General features: G+C 35.2%; 1 protein-coding gene across 2 annotated transcripts in view; it reads left to right on the forward strand.

The window, feature by feature from the left end:
* The first annotated feature begins 9,877 nt into the window (after nt 1-9,877).
* LOC113233306 (protein sickie) overlaps nt 9,878-16,255 on the forward strand; it is a 239,872-nt gene continuing 233,494 nt past the window's right edge. For both annotated transcript variants that reach the window (XM_026468384.1, XM_026468383.1), the window contains exon 1: nt 9,878-10,384. In XM_026468384.1, coding sequence (XP_026324169.1) covers nt 9,893-10,384 — 492 coding nt within the window. In that variant the 5' untranslated portion in view covers nt 9,878-9,892. The remainder of the gene's footprint in view (nt 10,385-16,255) is intronic.

The following is a 16,255-nucleotide window of genomic DNA, read 5'->3' on the forward strand; positions in this document are numbered from 1 at the left end:
CACTTAAGAACATGATTAGAATAACACCAAATAAAAGTTTAATTATAATAACATATACAGATAATTTTGAACCAATGGTCTCATATACCGGAACATTTAATCGAAAACAAAATACGATTGAACTCATTATTAATTCAAATTAAATATTTTAGTATGAGTGGTCAATAGTTCATATGATGTTATCATATTTAAACCGTATAGTGAGTACAGTCAAGAGCATATCAAGCTTGACTCTTTGTACTTTCGACCGTTCTTATCGTAAGCGGCATAGAGTTGGATTTAAGTCTTAAGTGTCAAGCTTGACTGCTCTTGATCTGTAACCTTATCCTTTGGCAAAGATGAATTACGTTTATCAAAATCAAAAGAATATTGAAGTCACTCTTTATTAAGCATTTTGGTATTTGTGGCCAGTAGTTCGTATGAACATTGTTATCATAATTAAACCTTTATTTAGCATTCCTCTAAATATATCTATGAGTATATCGTAAGTACCGTATCCTTTGGTACGGATAAATAACGTTTAATCAAAATCAAAAGACGAGTTTCAAATTAAATATTCTGGTATATGTAGCCAGTGGTTAAAATGAACATTGCTATCATAATTAAGTAAACTTCATTTAGCATTCCTCTAAATATATCTATGAGTATATCGTAAGTATCTTAACCTTCGGTACCGATGAATTGCGTATAATCCAAATGAAAAGACGATTGAAGTCACTCTTTTTTCAAATTAAACATTCTGGTATATGTAATCAGTAGTGAATATTATGAACATTGCCATCATAATTCAACCTTTTTTTAGCGTTCCTCTTAATATGTTCATTGTCGTTTTGATAATTTTGAAGCTTGTAATAACATAAGTGCCCGTGCGCGTTGAGTCCAGCGCACATTTGCATTTTAATCACGTGCTGATTTGAGCTATGTCTGCGTGCGTACATAAATTACACTCCCGTTTAGTATGGGAATTACATGGTGCCCATAAGTCACTGTGGATTGAGGTGGACGACTAATTTAAATTTGCAATCGAGTATTATCTCATACACAAAGGGATTATTTCAGAGTTTCTTGTTTTCCATTTTTTTCTCACTTCCTTAGTATAATAAAACCACAGGTTACGTCAAAAGTGCATTTTCAAAAAATAAGTTGCTCGGATCCCAAAGTAAATATGAGACAATATAGAATAGTTAGTTTTTCTACCGACACCATGAAAACCGGTGTGCAAGCCACTCCACCACAGAGGTCGTCAATTTTTTCACATGACTGTGATAACAATAACACGAAATACATGAAACATTTATGTAATATGTCAACTTTTATAACTCTCCTATTTAAGCATTAAAAATTTATCGATTAATTTCATTCGTAGATTCTTTAAATCTCTCTTGTGAAAAGTTGCAATTTTGAAAATCTGGCCTTATTATACTAAAGCGTGAAACACACAGAAAGCCGGTGCGGGTCGGGCGCGTGTCGGTTCGGGACAGCGGCGGGTCTAATTCCGTGTATTTATATGGACGACAACGCACGCGCCCGCGCTCGGTGTGTTGTCGTCCATATAAATACACGAAATTAGACCGGTCGCGGTCTCGATCCGACTCGACTCGCACCCTCTCTCTGTGTGTTTCAAGCTTAAGGATGTTTTATTCGGGCAGGTAGATATAACCTACAGTAAATAGATTATTTTCGTGAGAAGTGTCCTTACCCGACTTTAAAAAGCAAGGTAATAAAAGGTTGGTAAATAAATACATTGATTTCAAGAATATATCGCCCGTAAAATAAAGAACACATTGAGTAATTTACTTAATCAGCGAGATGCTATACTTCTAAGACAGAAAATCGATATGGTTTAGTTTCCTTAATAAATAGAATTAACAGAACATGTTCTGTTTATGACTTTAGCCATTGTCTCATGCGTGACACAATGATTAAAAACACCAAATAATTAATTTTAAAATGTACTATTTCTTTAGCAATCATCAATTGGAAATTTGTTTGAAAAAACAAATATACGGGATCCCGAAAAAAATTGTTTCAATTTCCATGTGTAGCCGTCGCGAAAACCTAAGAATTCAACAATACATTGAATAAATAAATAATGTTGGAATAATAATGTTTTTTAAATAATGTTTATTTTTATAAATATTGTTACGTAAATCATAATTATAAAAATAAATATATTTTTTTTAACCTACCAATTCTAGACAGTGGATTTCAAAATTTATTTTTAGGACTTCTTGCCTTTAGCCTAAATAATGCTTATTATGAATAATATTTAACATTATATATTTTTTATTTATTATATTTTTTCTATGCCAGTGATAATAAATTAATATTGAGAACGTTAGGACAGTTACGCTACGGTTAACCGTAGCAGTCCCTTGGGCTTCCAAACTTAATTCGATTTTCCTCGAGGCGACATTCTAATTAAAGTCTCTTTGCTTGTCTCGCTTAGTTATGAGTCATTCATTAATTAATCTATTCAATGTTCTGCTATTTTCCGCAGACTTTATTTAGAATGAAACCACTGAAAATACAAGCTTGCTGCGCCCTTATCTGCTTTTAAAATTACGCTATTAGAGTTTGCATACAATTTGATATTTTATAAAGTGTTTAAATTTATTATTTGCATTATTTTTTACCACTTAGACTTACCACTTACTAGACTTGCAAATTTAATGTAGTGAGCAATATTTAAATAAAGCAATAGAAATGTGTAATAAATTGAAAGAGAAGGCACACATTTTTTTAAATATTTTATTAGCAATAGAGCTCCTTGTGAAAGAATTCGTCCAGAGAAGTACTATCACCTTACTTACCTATTTCAGCCGCCAAGCCGTAATGTGAGCATTACTGCGTTTCGGTTTTGAAGGGTGAAGGTGCTGGTGAAATCACAGGTACAGTCTTGTTCCTGTTCGTCCCGCTACTTGGTATCATGAAAAAAAAAAGTTTCCGAACTATTACAAAACTGATGATTAGATATACCTCGGTGTTCCTACATATGCTAAGTATAGTTGAATTCTAAAAGTATAATTATCACGTCTGTCTTCTCTCATTCCAGCATTTCCGAATACAATAAGATAGAGGTAAAAATAAACATGCGGGTAGATTGTCAAGTTCGCGCCGCTTGCGCAGGGGTGTCGGGCTATTTCTGAACGATAGTTATAGTCGCTCCATTATTCCTATTTATTTTGTTGACATCCACCAAAACGTACTACGGTTAAATAGTTCATTCACCTTGGTGGATTTAAGAGTTTTGGTGTTGAATTTCCTGCTAGTTTATAGGAGTTTCTTGTCTATAAACAAAGTTGTTATTAAAGTAATAAACGAAGTGACAATAATCATTCCAGCGCATTGTCGTTTTAAGAGGGTACTGCAAAGACCGCAATCATTAGTTCTCATTTGTTTACGTATTGAGTGAACAATTTATTTTAATATTTGAGACTCCTTTTATTGAAATGGTTGTACTGTTCTTGCGGCTCAATGTCGTCCCTTTTCCAATCTTCTTTTTTTATACCAATTGTCGGTGGTTTATCGATACCCATTGTATGTAAAATGTGAAGTGACTCTGCTATATTTATATTTTATTTTATATTTAGTGGATCAATTGATTTATTTTCGCTATTTCAGAGGTCTTCGTACTAAAAATTGTTCGGATTGATGGGTTAATCGATTTCATTCCTAGTTACGATAATATTACTCGTACTGAGTTTTACCTGATTTATTATGACAACAATTTTCAGCGATTTATAAATACTGTTATTATGTATAAATTAACGTGAATTTACTATAGTAGGTATATTTAGTGCTTCAATTGATTATTTTCGCTATTTCAGAGGTATCCGTAGTATAAATTGTTCGGATAGATGAGTTAATCGATTTCATTTCTAATTACGTTAATATTATTTGTTCTAAGTATTCTAAGGTTTTTTCGATTGTTACATATTGGAAATGACACTTTTTGTTTGGGTTTGAATGGCTTATATTTATTTCTTTTTATAAATAAAACATATCCTAATTCCAACAAGGAATATGGTTTCTCTGTACCACCACTTTAGGATTCCGTATTTCCTATAATGAAAAATCCCATGCAGATATAAGACTGCAGTACCTACTAATTAATGTGTTTTGATTAATTTCTAATTTCCTTTTGATGATTAATTTTAATTTAGTAAAAAATCATTTGTTAGAATAAAATATTTTGCAAAACGTCATGTAGTGTAGTTAAAATGTTCTTTGGTAAATTAAAAATAAGACACTTAAATTAATAACTTTTGTAACTATATTGAAAATTAAGATGTTTGCACATGGACCCAAGACGTTGATTTGTTTGAATAACAAATATACGCGATTTAGATCCGAAAAAATAATTTCATACCCAATTAGTTGTACTTTTAGATATTTCAATTTAACGCTTTACTGCTTGGCGGCAGAAATAGGCAAAGTGTCATTACTTCTCTGGACGATTTCATTCACAAAAACTCTACTGCTACTAAAACGTTAGGTTCTAAATAATAAATATTCATAACTAGGTGTTGACTCGTCTGCGAAAGGGAGCTATGAGCAAATAGCGCAAGTAAATATCGAGTTGGTTAGAAATAAACATTTCTTTTTATGCCACTCGTGGCTCAGGTCAAGACGCTCCCCTCGTGTGTCGTCTCGAATGCGTCCTGTCATCGGAACGTAATAATTCCCCCTGATCGAGGATCGGGAACCAATTCACAAAAGGAGGGTTTCTTAAGAAAAAGAATCGATGGCGAAGATAAAATCGAGTGAATCTAATAGTTTGTGCGAAATGGTAAGGGCAGTTATGCTATCTATTTGCTCTGAATATATGGAATAATATGAATTGAAAAATGCTTTGTGGTTTAGGTTAATTGTTTAGGTTTATTAAAAGGAAATTTTTAAGAAAACCGAACTGGAAGGAAATGTTTTGGAGATTATATGTTAGGGAAAAGTTACGGAATCAAATTATATTCATGTTACAAGTTTGACGTGGTAGCCTAATGGTTTGTGACCTACCGCCTCTCAAGCAGAGGCGGTGGGTTAGAATCCGGACTGTTCCTCGGAATTTATGTGCGAAATTTAATTTGAATTTACCATGAGCTTTTTGATGATGGAAAACATCGTGATGGAACTTGTACATCGAAGAAGGTTCACAACCCTCGAAAAAACGTATGAATTCCTAAGCCCTCTGATTTTCGGGTTGATAATGGTAAGTTCAGATTTTTAATAATTAATACAAATAAATTTATTTCCGAGATATAGCTTCACATTAATACATCCATTTTCAATATTGAAATTCAATTTGTATACTAAATATATCGCTACTCCATAAACTGGCGGGGTCATCCAGGGTCCGACTCCTAGACCGACCGCTATAGATAATCGCAGTCACGACCCAACGAACGGTATCCAACGAACAAAATTAACAAAACTACGTCTTGCTATTACAATGTCCCGTATTAAAACTATGATATTATATTACAGAGGCAGGTCAACAATACGTAAATCGTAAAACACTTGGAATTTATACTTATATAGTATAGTCACAGGTTATAATACTAGACTGTATAGGTATGTATATGACGTAGGCGTTGTTTTAATTATAATTACTTTCTACATATTATATTTGTATCACCTAAAAATACGAGTGTACATTGTAAATATTTTATTGGTTATTTGTTGCACCTATCTAATTATGTAATTAAATACATTTTGTAAATTACAAATTAATAAGAGAAACTATTATTTTATATCTCTTTTCAATATCCGCCATGTTGAACAAACCTTTTTTATAGCCATTATCTTCATCATCATCAACCCATTTATACGTCTCACTGCAGTGCACGGGTCTCCTCTCAGACGAGGGTTTAGGCCATAGTCCACCACGCTGGCTCATTGCGGGTTGGGAATGGGGACTTCACACTTTTCCGAGGGTTGTGAATCTTTTTCGACGTACAGGTTTCGTTACTATTTGTTTTCCTTCACCGAAAACCTCACGGTATATTTTAAATTTCGCATATAAATTCCAAAAACCTCAGAGACACGAGTCCGTACTCGAACCCATAGTCTCTACTTTAGAAGCAGTAGATTAGACCATTAGGCTACCATGGTTTTTTTATAAATAGGGTTAATTGCTATAGATTACAATTTGCTACGAGCTTAGTGCTCGCCAAAATTGTAAATATTTTTTGAGTTTATTATTTATTTTGGAGAAGTTATTTTCCAGTTGCGGACTGCTAATAATCACAAAGTAACGATTTAAAAAAGTAGTTAAGTATACAAGTATAAATTGTAAATATTTTACAAGATATGCGTTTATGTGTTGTGTCTAATTATCTTATTAGTTACATTTTGTTAATTATAAATTAATAAGAGATAATTTATTTTAAATATCTTTTCAATATCCACCATGTTAAACAAATATTTTTTTATAGACATTACCTTGTTAAAATATTTTTTCTTATTTTTCCCAAATTGCAAAAACATACATATAATACTACACAAAATTGCCTATAATTTACACAATGTAACGTGAACCTAAACTGTGACGAATTTAAAAGTCATAATTTTCATTTCAAGTTCTGTCAGTTTGATAGTCATAAAGTATGCGTGCCAGTAAATAGAGGGTGTTTTAACAACTATTGTTTTACGGCCTTCCCTTTGTTTCGATTATGACGTGAAGTGTATTTATTATCATCTAAATTAATCATTTTTGTTGCTTTATCTTAGATAACCGTTGCAATATGAAGGATTCATTTATATTTTTTAATTAATTTTTGGTTGTCTGTGTAAATTAAATATATAGTTTACTTGAATTAAAAGCACGCAGTCTTTGTCTCAGCAGTGCCAATTAAAAAAATGAGCACTAGAATTGGATATTCAAGTTGGCATACTTACATTCGAGACAGTAGCAATAGTGAAAGAAAAATTTGAAAGCGTTTTTTGTGAAAGAATTTTTTTTATACTACCCTGTGACAAGTAGCGTACCTGGTGATAAGCGACATGCCTATCTGTAACAGTTGCAGTGCCACTCACAGCTTTAAATCACGAAGATCTGAAGGGCACTGGCGTTGCGTCCGTCACTCTGAGAGAAAAGTTCACAACTCCCATGTGCCTGTAATTTCACCAGCACCCTTACCCTTCCAAACCGGAACTCAGTAATGGTCACATTCCTACTTGGTTGCAGAAATAAGGTAAAATGACAGTATTTCCCAGGACGAACTCGGTTACAAGGAGCTCTATTGCTGCTTATTCTTTTTACTTTTTACCCGGCCTTTTTTAAGCACATCCCCAATCTGATTTGAGATATGTACGCCGAGGTCTACGTCTTCCCACGCCTCCATTCAAATTCGCTCTATAAATGTGTATTGTCAGTCTACCAACATTCATTCTTTCTACATGAACAAAAATCAAAAAACAAAAATCATCGAAGCATCCTCTCTCTAGCCACTACATCTTCTTACATACCACAACGCCCTCTTAGAATATTAGAAAATAGAACCAAAAATCATGTCAAGTAAATAAGAATTGTTAACACTTCTTATTTACTTGACTTTACATTCATAAATACTTCCCTCATACTAACCCACAACTCTTTTTCAGTTTGCTCTCTTTGCCTTCCCTCCGAGCCCGTTATCGTCATACACTCCTAAGACAACAATGGGATTAATCCGATTATGACTCTTACGTAGAGAAGTCTTGAGTTTTCGAATTCAAATTCACTCATACCTCCGTCCATTCTAGCCGGAAGAACCACGTCTAAATCTTGATGGTCCAGTTTGTTATGTGTACTCCCGACCAATACGCCATATATTTACAGTGCATGGTGATACTGCAACGCTTTCGCTTCCTTTCAGTAGCAAACTACACATTTATCATCTCACACACTTCATCAATTTTGCAATAGAGGGATGTATCGCTCTCATATTCAGTGTAGCAAAGCGGCTTACTGCAGTCCGCTTATCGCTCATTCGTAAACGGGTCGAGAAAGTCTTTAAGGTTTTTACATTTAACTTATAGCAGTCGTGGAGTCTCTTGTGAAAAAGTTTGTCTAGGAAAGTACTGGAGTAATGTGACCACTGTGTTCAGGTTTTGAAGGGTAAAGATGCTGGTGAAATTGCAGGCATATTGAACTTGTTATCTTTATGTGTCACAGCGACGGGCGCAGTAGCAATGCGCCTCAGATCTTTGCGACTAAAACTCAGGGTGGCTTTGTAACTGTTAGTAGGCTTGTCACTGGGCAGTGCCCTTCAGATTTTTCCGATATATAGCTTTGAGTGGCTCTGCAACTGTTATGAATAGGAGTGTTGTTTACCATCAGGCGCACGATTTGTTCGTCCCGTCACTTAAGCTCGTAAAAAAACTTTCATGACGTAGATGTCCCACCAACAACTACACAAAGCTCCTGGCACTATGAACCGTCATAGGGCTGAGCACCCGCTCAGCCCTGGGGCAAACGGCAAATTTGTCTAGGATGATTGGGGTTGTGGTAAGTATATTGTTGTCTCAGAAGGTACGGAATGTGACAACTGTAGCTCGAGGCGCTAGTGCGGCACCCAACGGACAAGTAGTTGGTCAATACTCTTTGACTCTAAAACTTTGTTCATTAAATTACATATCCAATACTATTATTCTCTTTCATATTACACTTACAAAGCCGAAACCACTTCCCAGTTTTGTCTCTTGTGTCAAGAAACTTTCGGCAAGTCAGCTCAACAGGCGCAGGAAAAGCAATTTTCTGAAAACACAGTAAACTAGCACTAAGCATTTGGTAACAAGATCGAATTTTGACAACGGTTCTATTTTGCGTTAGTGTCGTAGGGTAACCATGGGCAATAACATTTTAAAGAAGATATATTTTAAAGACTAACATCTATGTATATTAAACTTTTAGTACAATTAGTAAAACTCACATAAAAGCAAATAAGTGCTATTTTCAATTCGTTTCAAATTCTCCTTTCTTTTCTTGAAATGACTAAATAGGTTTAAGGTTTGACAGTCCTAATACAAAGATTGTATAAGTTTATAGTCGAAAGACGACAAAAAATGTCACTTTTGAAAATAGGACTGATCCTTTATTTTTCTAAGTAAACGAAACTCCATGGCAACCCTAAATAAGGTAAGGGCGGCAATGTTTACCCACGCACGCGATCGATAGGCCGGAGAAGCCTCCGCGTGAAAATTGCAATCCGTCCTCGACCTCTCTTTATGAAATTCTGTTTATGGAAAATTATAAAAAAGAAATGCAGCTTTAAAATTGCAGAGATTCGTTGTATTACTTTTTAAATTGGTTATGTTGAAACTTGAAATTAGTTTTAAAATGTAGGTAGGAATTTTGTTAGCTTATGTGTTCCTAGTATTATTATAAACTACTTTGTTCGTCCAAGTAAATGATTTTCGAAAATAGAACTCTACGCTATTCAGAGAATTGATTAAAATGACAAATGAATGCTACAAATTGTTATTACGTTTTTACTGGTTCCGTGACTATCCTCCGTTAAACTAAAAATGGAATATTAGGGTACTTGAAAATGCCATCCAAATGAAAAGCTATTGAAGACCGTATCATCTTTGGAACGGTATAATTTGTTGAACGGCCTTTACTAGTAAAATATTACAGTTTCAGCTGTCTCGCAGGTGGGATATACCTTACGGTACACCCGCTATCTTGCCAATTCGAGGGGTCCGTCGTCGCAAAGGATTTATTCTGCTCGGTTTATTTTGCTTCTTTTTCGTACTTACCTGTCTTTAGCAATAGGAACTTATGTCGATTAGGTAATCCGATAATAGGAGCTGAGAAGTCGCCAATAGAACCAGCTTAATTTCAGAGAGATTTTATGTTATTAATGGAATGTAAAAGTGTTATTATTAAGTGAAATTCTGCTGTAATGATATGGCAAGGAAGTACATGGAGCGGCGCTTTTCAAAGTCGCATCGGACAACAATTCCTGCCAGTTTTAAAGTGCCAGAACCATGTGAGTTTTATAACAAAGCAACGCCTTTTGTACAACGAACATTATTATTTGTTGCTGATGAAAATTCCGGACCTAAGCCTTGTACTAGTGTAAGTGAAAATCAAGATGTGCCGATCGAAGAGCCAACGCCGTCAGTTTCGAAACCGGGTGACGAGCAAGAAAAATCGCCTAAAAAGAGCTCATTTTTCTTCTCCCCTTCCAAAAGTTGCAAGATTCACGGGCGTAGTTTTTTCCGGCTTCAGACGAGCCCCAAGAAGTCGAAAACGGAAACGTCGACGACTGAAGTAGCTAATGCGACCCCGGCAGGGGCCGTAGCGGGGAACGGCGGGCTGATAAGTTACGCTCCAGGCTGGTCGCTCAAGGGAGAACATCTTATGAAGTGGCAAGCATCGGGAAAGACAACTATAGAGGTAAATTTTATTGATTTTCATATTTCATATACAATATTTGTACTAGATTTTGCAAAATAATCTTCAGTTTCATAATTTCATAACATTATTATCGTCTTCATTGCGTTTTGTAGTATACTTTACATGTGTTTATGTATAAACGCGTGTTGTAGAGCTATAATATACGCTGGTTATTGTTATGGTTAAAGTTCACCAAAGTTTATGTCTCAAGTTTCAAACTGTATAAGAAACAACGTCTTACGAGGAAAACTTGCTAGGTATTGAAAAGCAAGAATTGTGTATGCAAATCTGTTCAGTGCGACGGACTCGAAGGGGAGGCTTGCAAAATGAAAATTTCAATTTAAACGGGCCCTCAGGTGATTGCGTTTGCAAGAAAACATTTGGGACTTCTTCGAACTTAAAAGCTTTCTTTTCAACAAAGAGACTTTGATTACAATTTTTTCCCTTGAACTTTCCACTTATTTTCTATCTTAGGGCCTGTTACTAAAGTACTTATTAAGTGACTAAACTTTTTCTACACTGTTTTTGTTAGAAATGATTGCAGTCTTTTATTTAAATAAATTTCTCGTTAGAACAAAATCAGACAAACAAACGCTGGTTGACCCAAATAGATACACCAACATAGATACAGAGGCGAACCAAAAAGAATATAGTTTAGCTTCTTTATTTCTATAGACTTAGATATTAAATCATATGTTCAACAGTAAAGTTTTTTTAAATTTATTTTTATTTATTGTAATTTGTATGTTTTTAAGGTTCCATAAACTAACTAAATTCCTTATCTGTAACATAAAATTAACACTATCTATGAAATCTGATATAAAAAAAGAATATTTGAATCAATGAAGAAGAAGGGTTCGTAAAATAAAAACATTTTAATATCATTGTATAATCACCAACATTATTTTATTATAGTAAAATTATAAATTTAGCGATGGAAACTCATTAAAGGTTTCACCACAGCGAATAATCCGTGCAACGTACGAAGTGCCTGAACCATGAACAATCGCTGTTAATTCATCACTGCGCCAGATTCGTTCAGACGTTTTGCCGCAATAATAATATCAGGCGCTACGCGGCTCACCACCCTCGTCTATTACGTGGGGAGAAATAGGTTTTTTTAACAGTAGGTCAACTATACGACTTATTAGATAAGGGTTAGTTTCATTAAGTTGGACAGTGTATTTTCATGAAAACAGACCTATATTATATTTAGCATGCTTCCAAGCCAACAGAGCTTTCAAAGATTTTTTTAACAGTTCTAAGCAATAATGTGTACTCGCGGGTATGTACTAAATTACTATATTATAAATTTGAAAAAATCTTACATTGGCTTTAGATGAACCCACTAAGTCTTAATGAAGAGATATATTTTCAGTTTTAGTTGACTAACTGATTTGTAAAGTATGTATGCACAGCCCAACCGAATCTTTTCCAAGTTTTCCCACTTTTCATGCCGAGGCAGAAAGTGGGGGACAGATGGGGGGTGCTGATAGCCTTTTATATCAGTGTAATACGGATATAATTCCACTTTCATTCCCGCCACAATATTTTGGAAGTTTCATTGCCAACCACGTGTTGATGAAATATTATTTCATAAGTTTGCCCAGTATTGATGTAAGATATGTACTTACACCGAAGTTCTGTTGCTTTGTTTCTTATAAGTTATGTACTTAACACCAGTGTTCTGTTTCCTTAAATTAAAGTCACGTAAGCCCATATAATTTGGAGAAAGTTTCTAGACTAGCAAATACGTGACTGACGTTAGGTGGATCAGCGAGTGCCACTTCGATTTTCCAGTGCCTTTCCAAAGTCAATGTCAAATAATTATTTATTACATCGGTATAATTTTTACACTTAAAAACGTCATTTTTTTAAGCTACTGCTCGTTCACTGCACTGACCTCCCTGAGAAAAATGAAAAAGAAACTCTAGGAATTGCTCTTTTCAAATAAACTTAAATACCATGGAATACACTTTGAATCATAATTCTGTGGAATCTACACTCATGTTGTCTTTCCACACATATTTAATCTAACACAGTACGTGTTCAATTTTGTAATATGACTTTTCAATTAAAATACTTTATATGTAAGCTCCGGAAGCTTATTGTAAAAACGTATACAGTTAGTTCCCCATAAAATAATCGTTTATCTCAGTTAAACGAAATCGTGGTAGGTACCATCAGTTCTAAGGTTAATATTATGGATATCTTCTTTCTTAACGGATTTATTGGATTTATGTATATTTTTACGGGCATACAGAATATTTCAGTAAATGTACTGTGATGCCACAGCCATGATACCAGTCTCCTTAAACTTTTCTCTGTGAAAAACCAGAGAACACAGAACGAATCGCTCGTTTTTGCAACACAAATATGTTTTGTATATCTACCGCTTTGCCCCACATGGGAATCCCGTAGGACATTATACTACGGAAGTAACTAAAGTAAACTAGTCTAGCAGTAGCAACATCGGTAAGCACACGTATTCTTCGGACTGCGTACGCAGCAGAGCTTAATCTGCTGGCGAAGGAAGATGTGAAATGTGGTTCAATATTAACATTTATACATAATGATAACACATATACATAGTGATAAATAGTTTTTAAGTTTTATTGTTATTGTTCTTTTAAGGGGTAATATACTTCAACGTATATACTTCTATAATAAGATTCCGATTCATATTCAAAAATTGTCATTTACGAGGTTTAAAACTGTAGTGAAACAAAAACTATACTGAAGGTTATTTATACAACTTCTGCGTACTTAGACAACAAAAATCCGTGATAGTGACATGTTTATCTCCTATAGGTATTCTCAATCTAAAATGTGTGTAAATGATAAATGAATTCAAATGTATATTTACAAAGAGCCACTCCTAGAGTTTCTTCCTCATTCTTCTTGGGGAATCTGCCTTACGAATGTGCGGTAGAGTTCAATCAATATGACGATTTGAAATGTAACTTGCTTAATTATGAAACAATAATGATTTTGATTTCAATTTTTGAATTTTGATTTTTAACAATTCTAACTAGAATCTTGTCGTTCACCCAATATAACTAATTCTCTTTCATCTCTTCAAGTCTTCTCTCGTACAATAATCTAATTTTGTTTACAAAAGGTCCCACTGTGTGTGTTTGACAAAGATCCATAGCTCGGCAAAAGGCTTCATTAGAGGCTGCAGGGGTACTGCACTCAGAGGTTCAAATGAATATGTATGAATAAACACGAACATTGACGCTTGGCACAAATAATACATGAATTTTAGGGGGCACTGAATAAGTCATAGTAGGGTAAGATTTGGATAAGTTTCAAAGTGGTTACGTGTCGAGTGATACATGTATTTTAGTAATTTTGTGGATTATGGGATAGATACAAGGATACAAGAATACAAGATATTTAGTCGTTGAGAAATGTAGTTACAATGAAGGTGTTACAATGTTTTTTATTTTCAATTACTTATTTATTTAAGACAGCCAGTAAGTCATATACTTAATACATAAAAACTTAGATTATAATGTGTAATGTGTTAGATCAATTGTTACGTTATATCGTACATTTGTAATATGACAATACCTAATTAACAAAATCATTTAATTAATGAAGATAACTTAGTTATTATCTTTTGTTTTTTGAGTGGGTATTTATACAACAAATTATATTTATTACTTTAGATTTATAAACTTTGCAGATATGAGTGTAAACATACTATTTCTAACTGGTTGATAAAGGTAGACTACGTTGAATCTGAAATCCTTATCACCGTTCTTGCTTAATTTTTACAATCGTGAACTCACACATACACACGCACGTACGCACGCACGTACGCACGCACGCACGGACGCCCGAAGACCGCCCGCCAGCACGCGCGTGCGCGCGCTCACGTACTCACGTACGCGCACGCACACACACACACACACACACACACACACACGCACACACACACACTCATACACATGCAGAGACGCACAGCACACATCAATGTCTACTTACTTTATTATATTCACTATTATTTACTGAATCGTTTCATACTCGACACTGGCACTGTCTGATTGGGTGGGAGCCTGGTGAGCTGTAATACAGGTCTAGTACCCTGTATTAGTAGCCCTGAGTTTTAAGCTTTAAACCCATGACTTGCTTTAAACATCAGTACAAATTAATAAAAACGTAATATTTTTCGATGTATGTACATCCAGCAATTTCCCCCTTCCCTCCAGAATCTCTCATATTGTTTTCTTTTTGGAGTACATCAAAGATGCACCCTCTACTCAAACAAATGTACGTATCTTGTTTTATAAAGCGTTCGGAAAGTGATGGATGACCAATAATTTCGTGGATTAGAAGTAAATATTCTGAGAAAATAAACTACGCTGTTGCGACAAGTGTGTAGGGTGCGATATATTAAATAGTGTTTTTATTAGGAAATACTTCCCTTTATTGTGTATCCAAAGGGTCATCATCAACTCATTTGTACGTCCCACTGCTGGGCACGGGTCTCCTCTCAGGCGAGAATTTTAGGCCATAGTCGGCCACTCTCATCGTATCATCGCGATGTTTTCCTTCACCGAAAAGGTCATGGTAAATTTCAAATTAAATTTCGCACATAAATTTCAAGAAACTCAGAGGAGCGAGGTCGGATTCGAAGGATTTTTTCTTTCTGTTCGACCTTTGTATTTTTTTTTTATAATATCAAATGACGGGACGTACAAGTAGTGTGCCTGATGGTTAGCCACACGCCTGTCCATAACAGTTGCAGTGCCACTAAGAGATTTAAATCTCGAAGATCTGAGGGACACTGTCACTGCGCCGGTCACCCTAAGACATAAGTTGACAAGTCCCATGTACCTGTAATTTCACCAGCACCCTTACCCTTTAACACCGGAACACAGTAATGCTGACATTACTGCTTGGCGGCAGAAATAGGTACGGTGGCAGTACTTCCTTGGACGAACTCTTTCACAAGGAGCTCTACTGCTACTAAATTATTTCTTTTAGTTTCTTCTATATTAAGCAAATTAAGTACATAAAAAAAAATACTTTTCTGTGGGGTACACACAATTCCCCGCGGGCGTTTGTCGAAGGGTCCGTAATCATTATAGACAGCTCCATTTCTTCGTGCAGTTCCCTGAATATGCTAGGGAGACTTATTAGCCCGCTAATTATACAAAGGAAGTAGGGAGGGATGGGGGCGCCTTCAGACGGCGTGTTCGTGACGTCACAATACATGAAATGGCATTGAGGTGCATTCGTGTATTGTCTTATTAATTGTATAGATTTAAATTCTACGTGGGTGCTAATTGGAACCCCCCACGTATTTAATGAAATAGCTCATTATTTGAATACATATATAAATATATTAAACGTTTGTGTATTACTAATCGACTTCGAAAACGCTTTGAAGCCAGCAAGCGATACCTTACATGTTTGTTTTTTTTGTAACCACTTTGATTATCGAGTTTGTAGGTTTTTCGCGCTTGTTACACAGGTCATCATCATCATCATGAACCCCATTTCCTTTCAAGGGAGGGTTTAGGCCAATAGTCCGGCCACGCTGCCGCTGGTCCTTCCCCGTTTGGTTGGGGACTTCACGCGGTGTCCGAGGGTTGTGAACCTTTTCCATCACCGAATAGTTCATGGTAAAACTTAGAGATGCGAGACCGGATTCAAACCCACGGCCTCTACTTGAGAGGCGGTAGGTCGATGTTACATTGGTAACAAAACTATTTTTCGGATCTAAATCGCGCAAAAATATACGAATTTTTTAAAAAACGTTGCGAACTATTCACAGGTCACACTTTACAGTCGGCCGTGACCAAAAAATAGTTTCATTTAATATAACTACTTCTATTAATTATGTAAAAAAGTCAATCT

This window comes from Hyposmocoma kahamanoa, unplaced genomic scaffold (genome assembly GCF_003589595.1).
Source record: "Hyposmocoma kahamanoa isolate Upper Pololo Valley unplaced genomic scaffold, ASM358959v1 78, whole genome shotgun sequence".
Lineage (NCBI taxonomy): Eukaryota > Metazoa > Arthropoda > Insecta > Lepidoptera > Cosmopterigidae > Hyposmocoma > Hyposmocoma kahamanoa.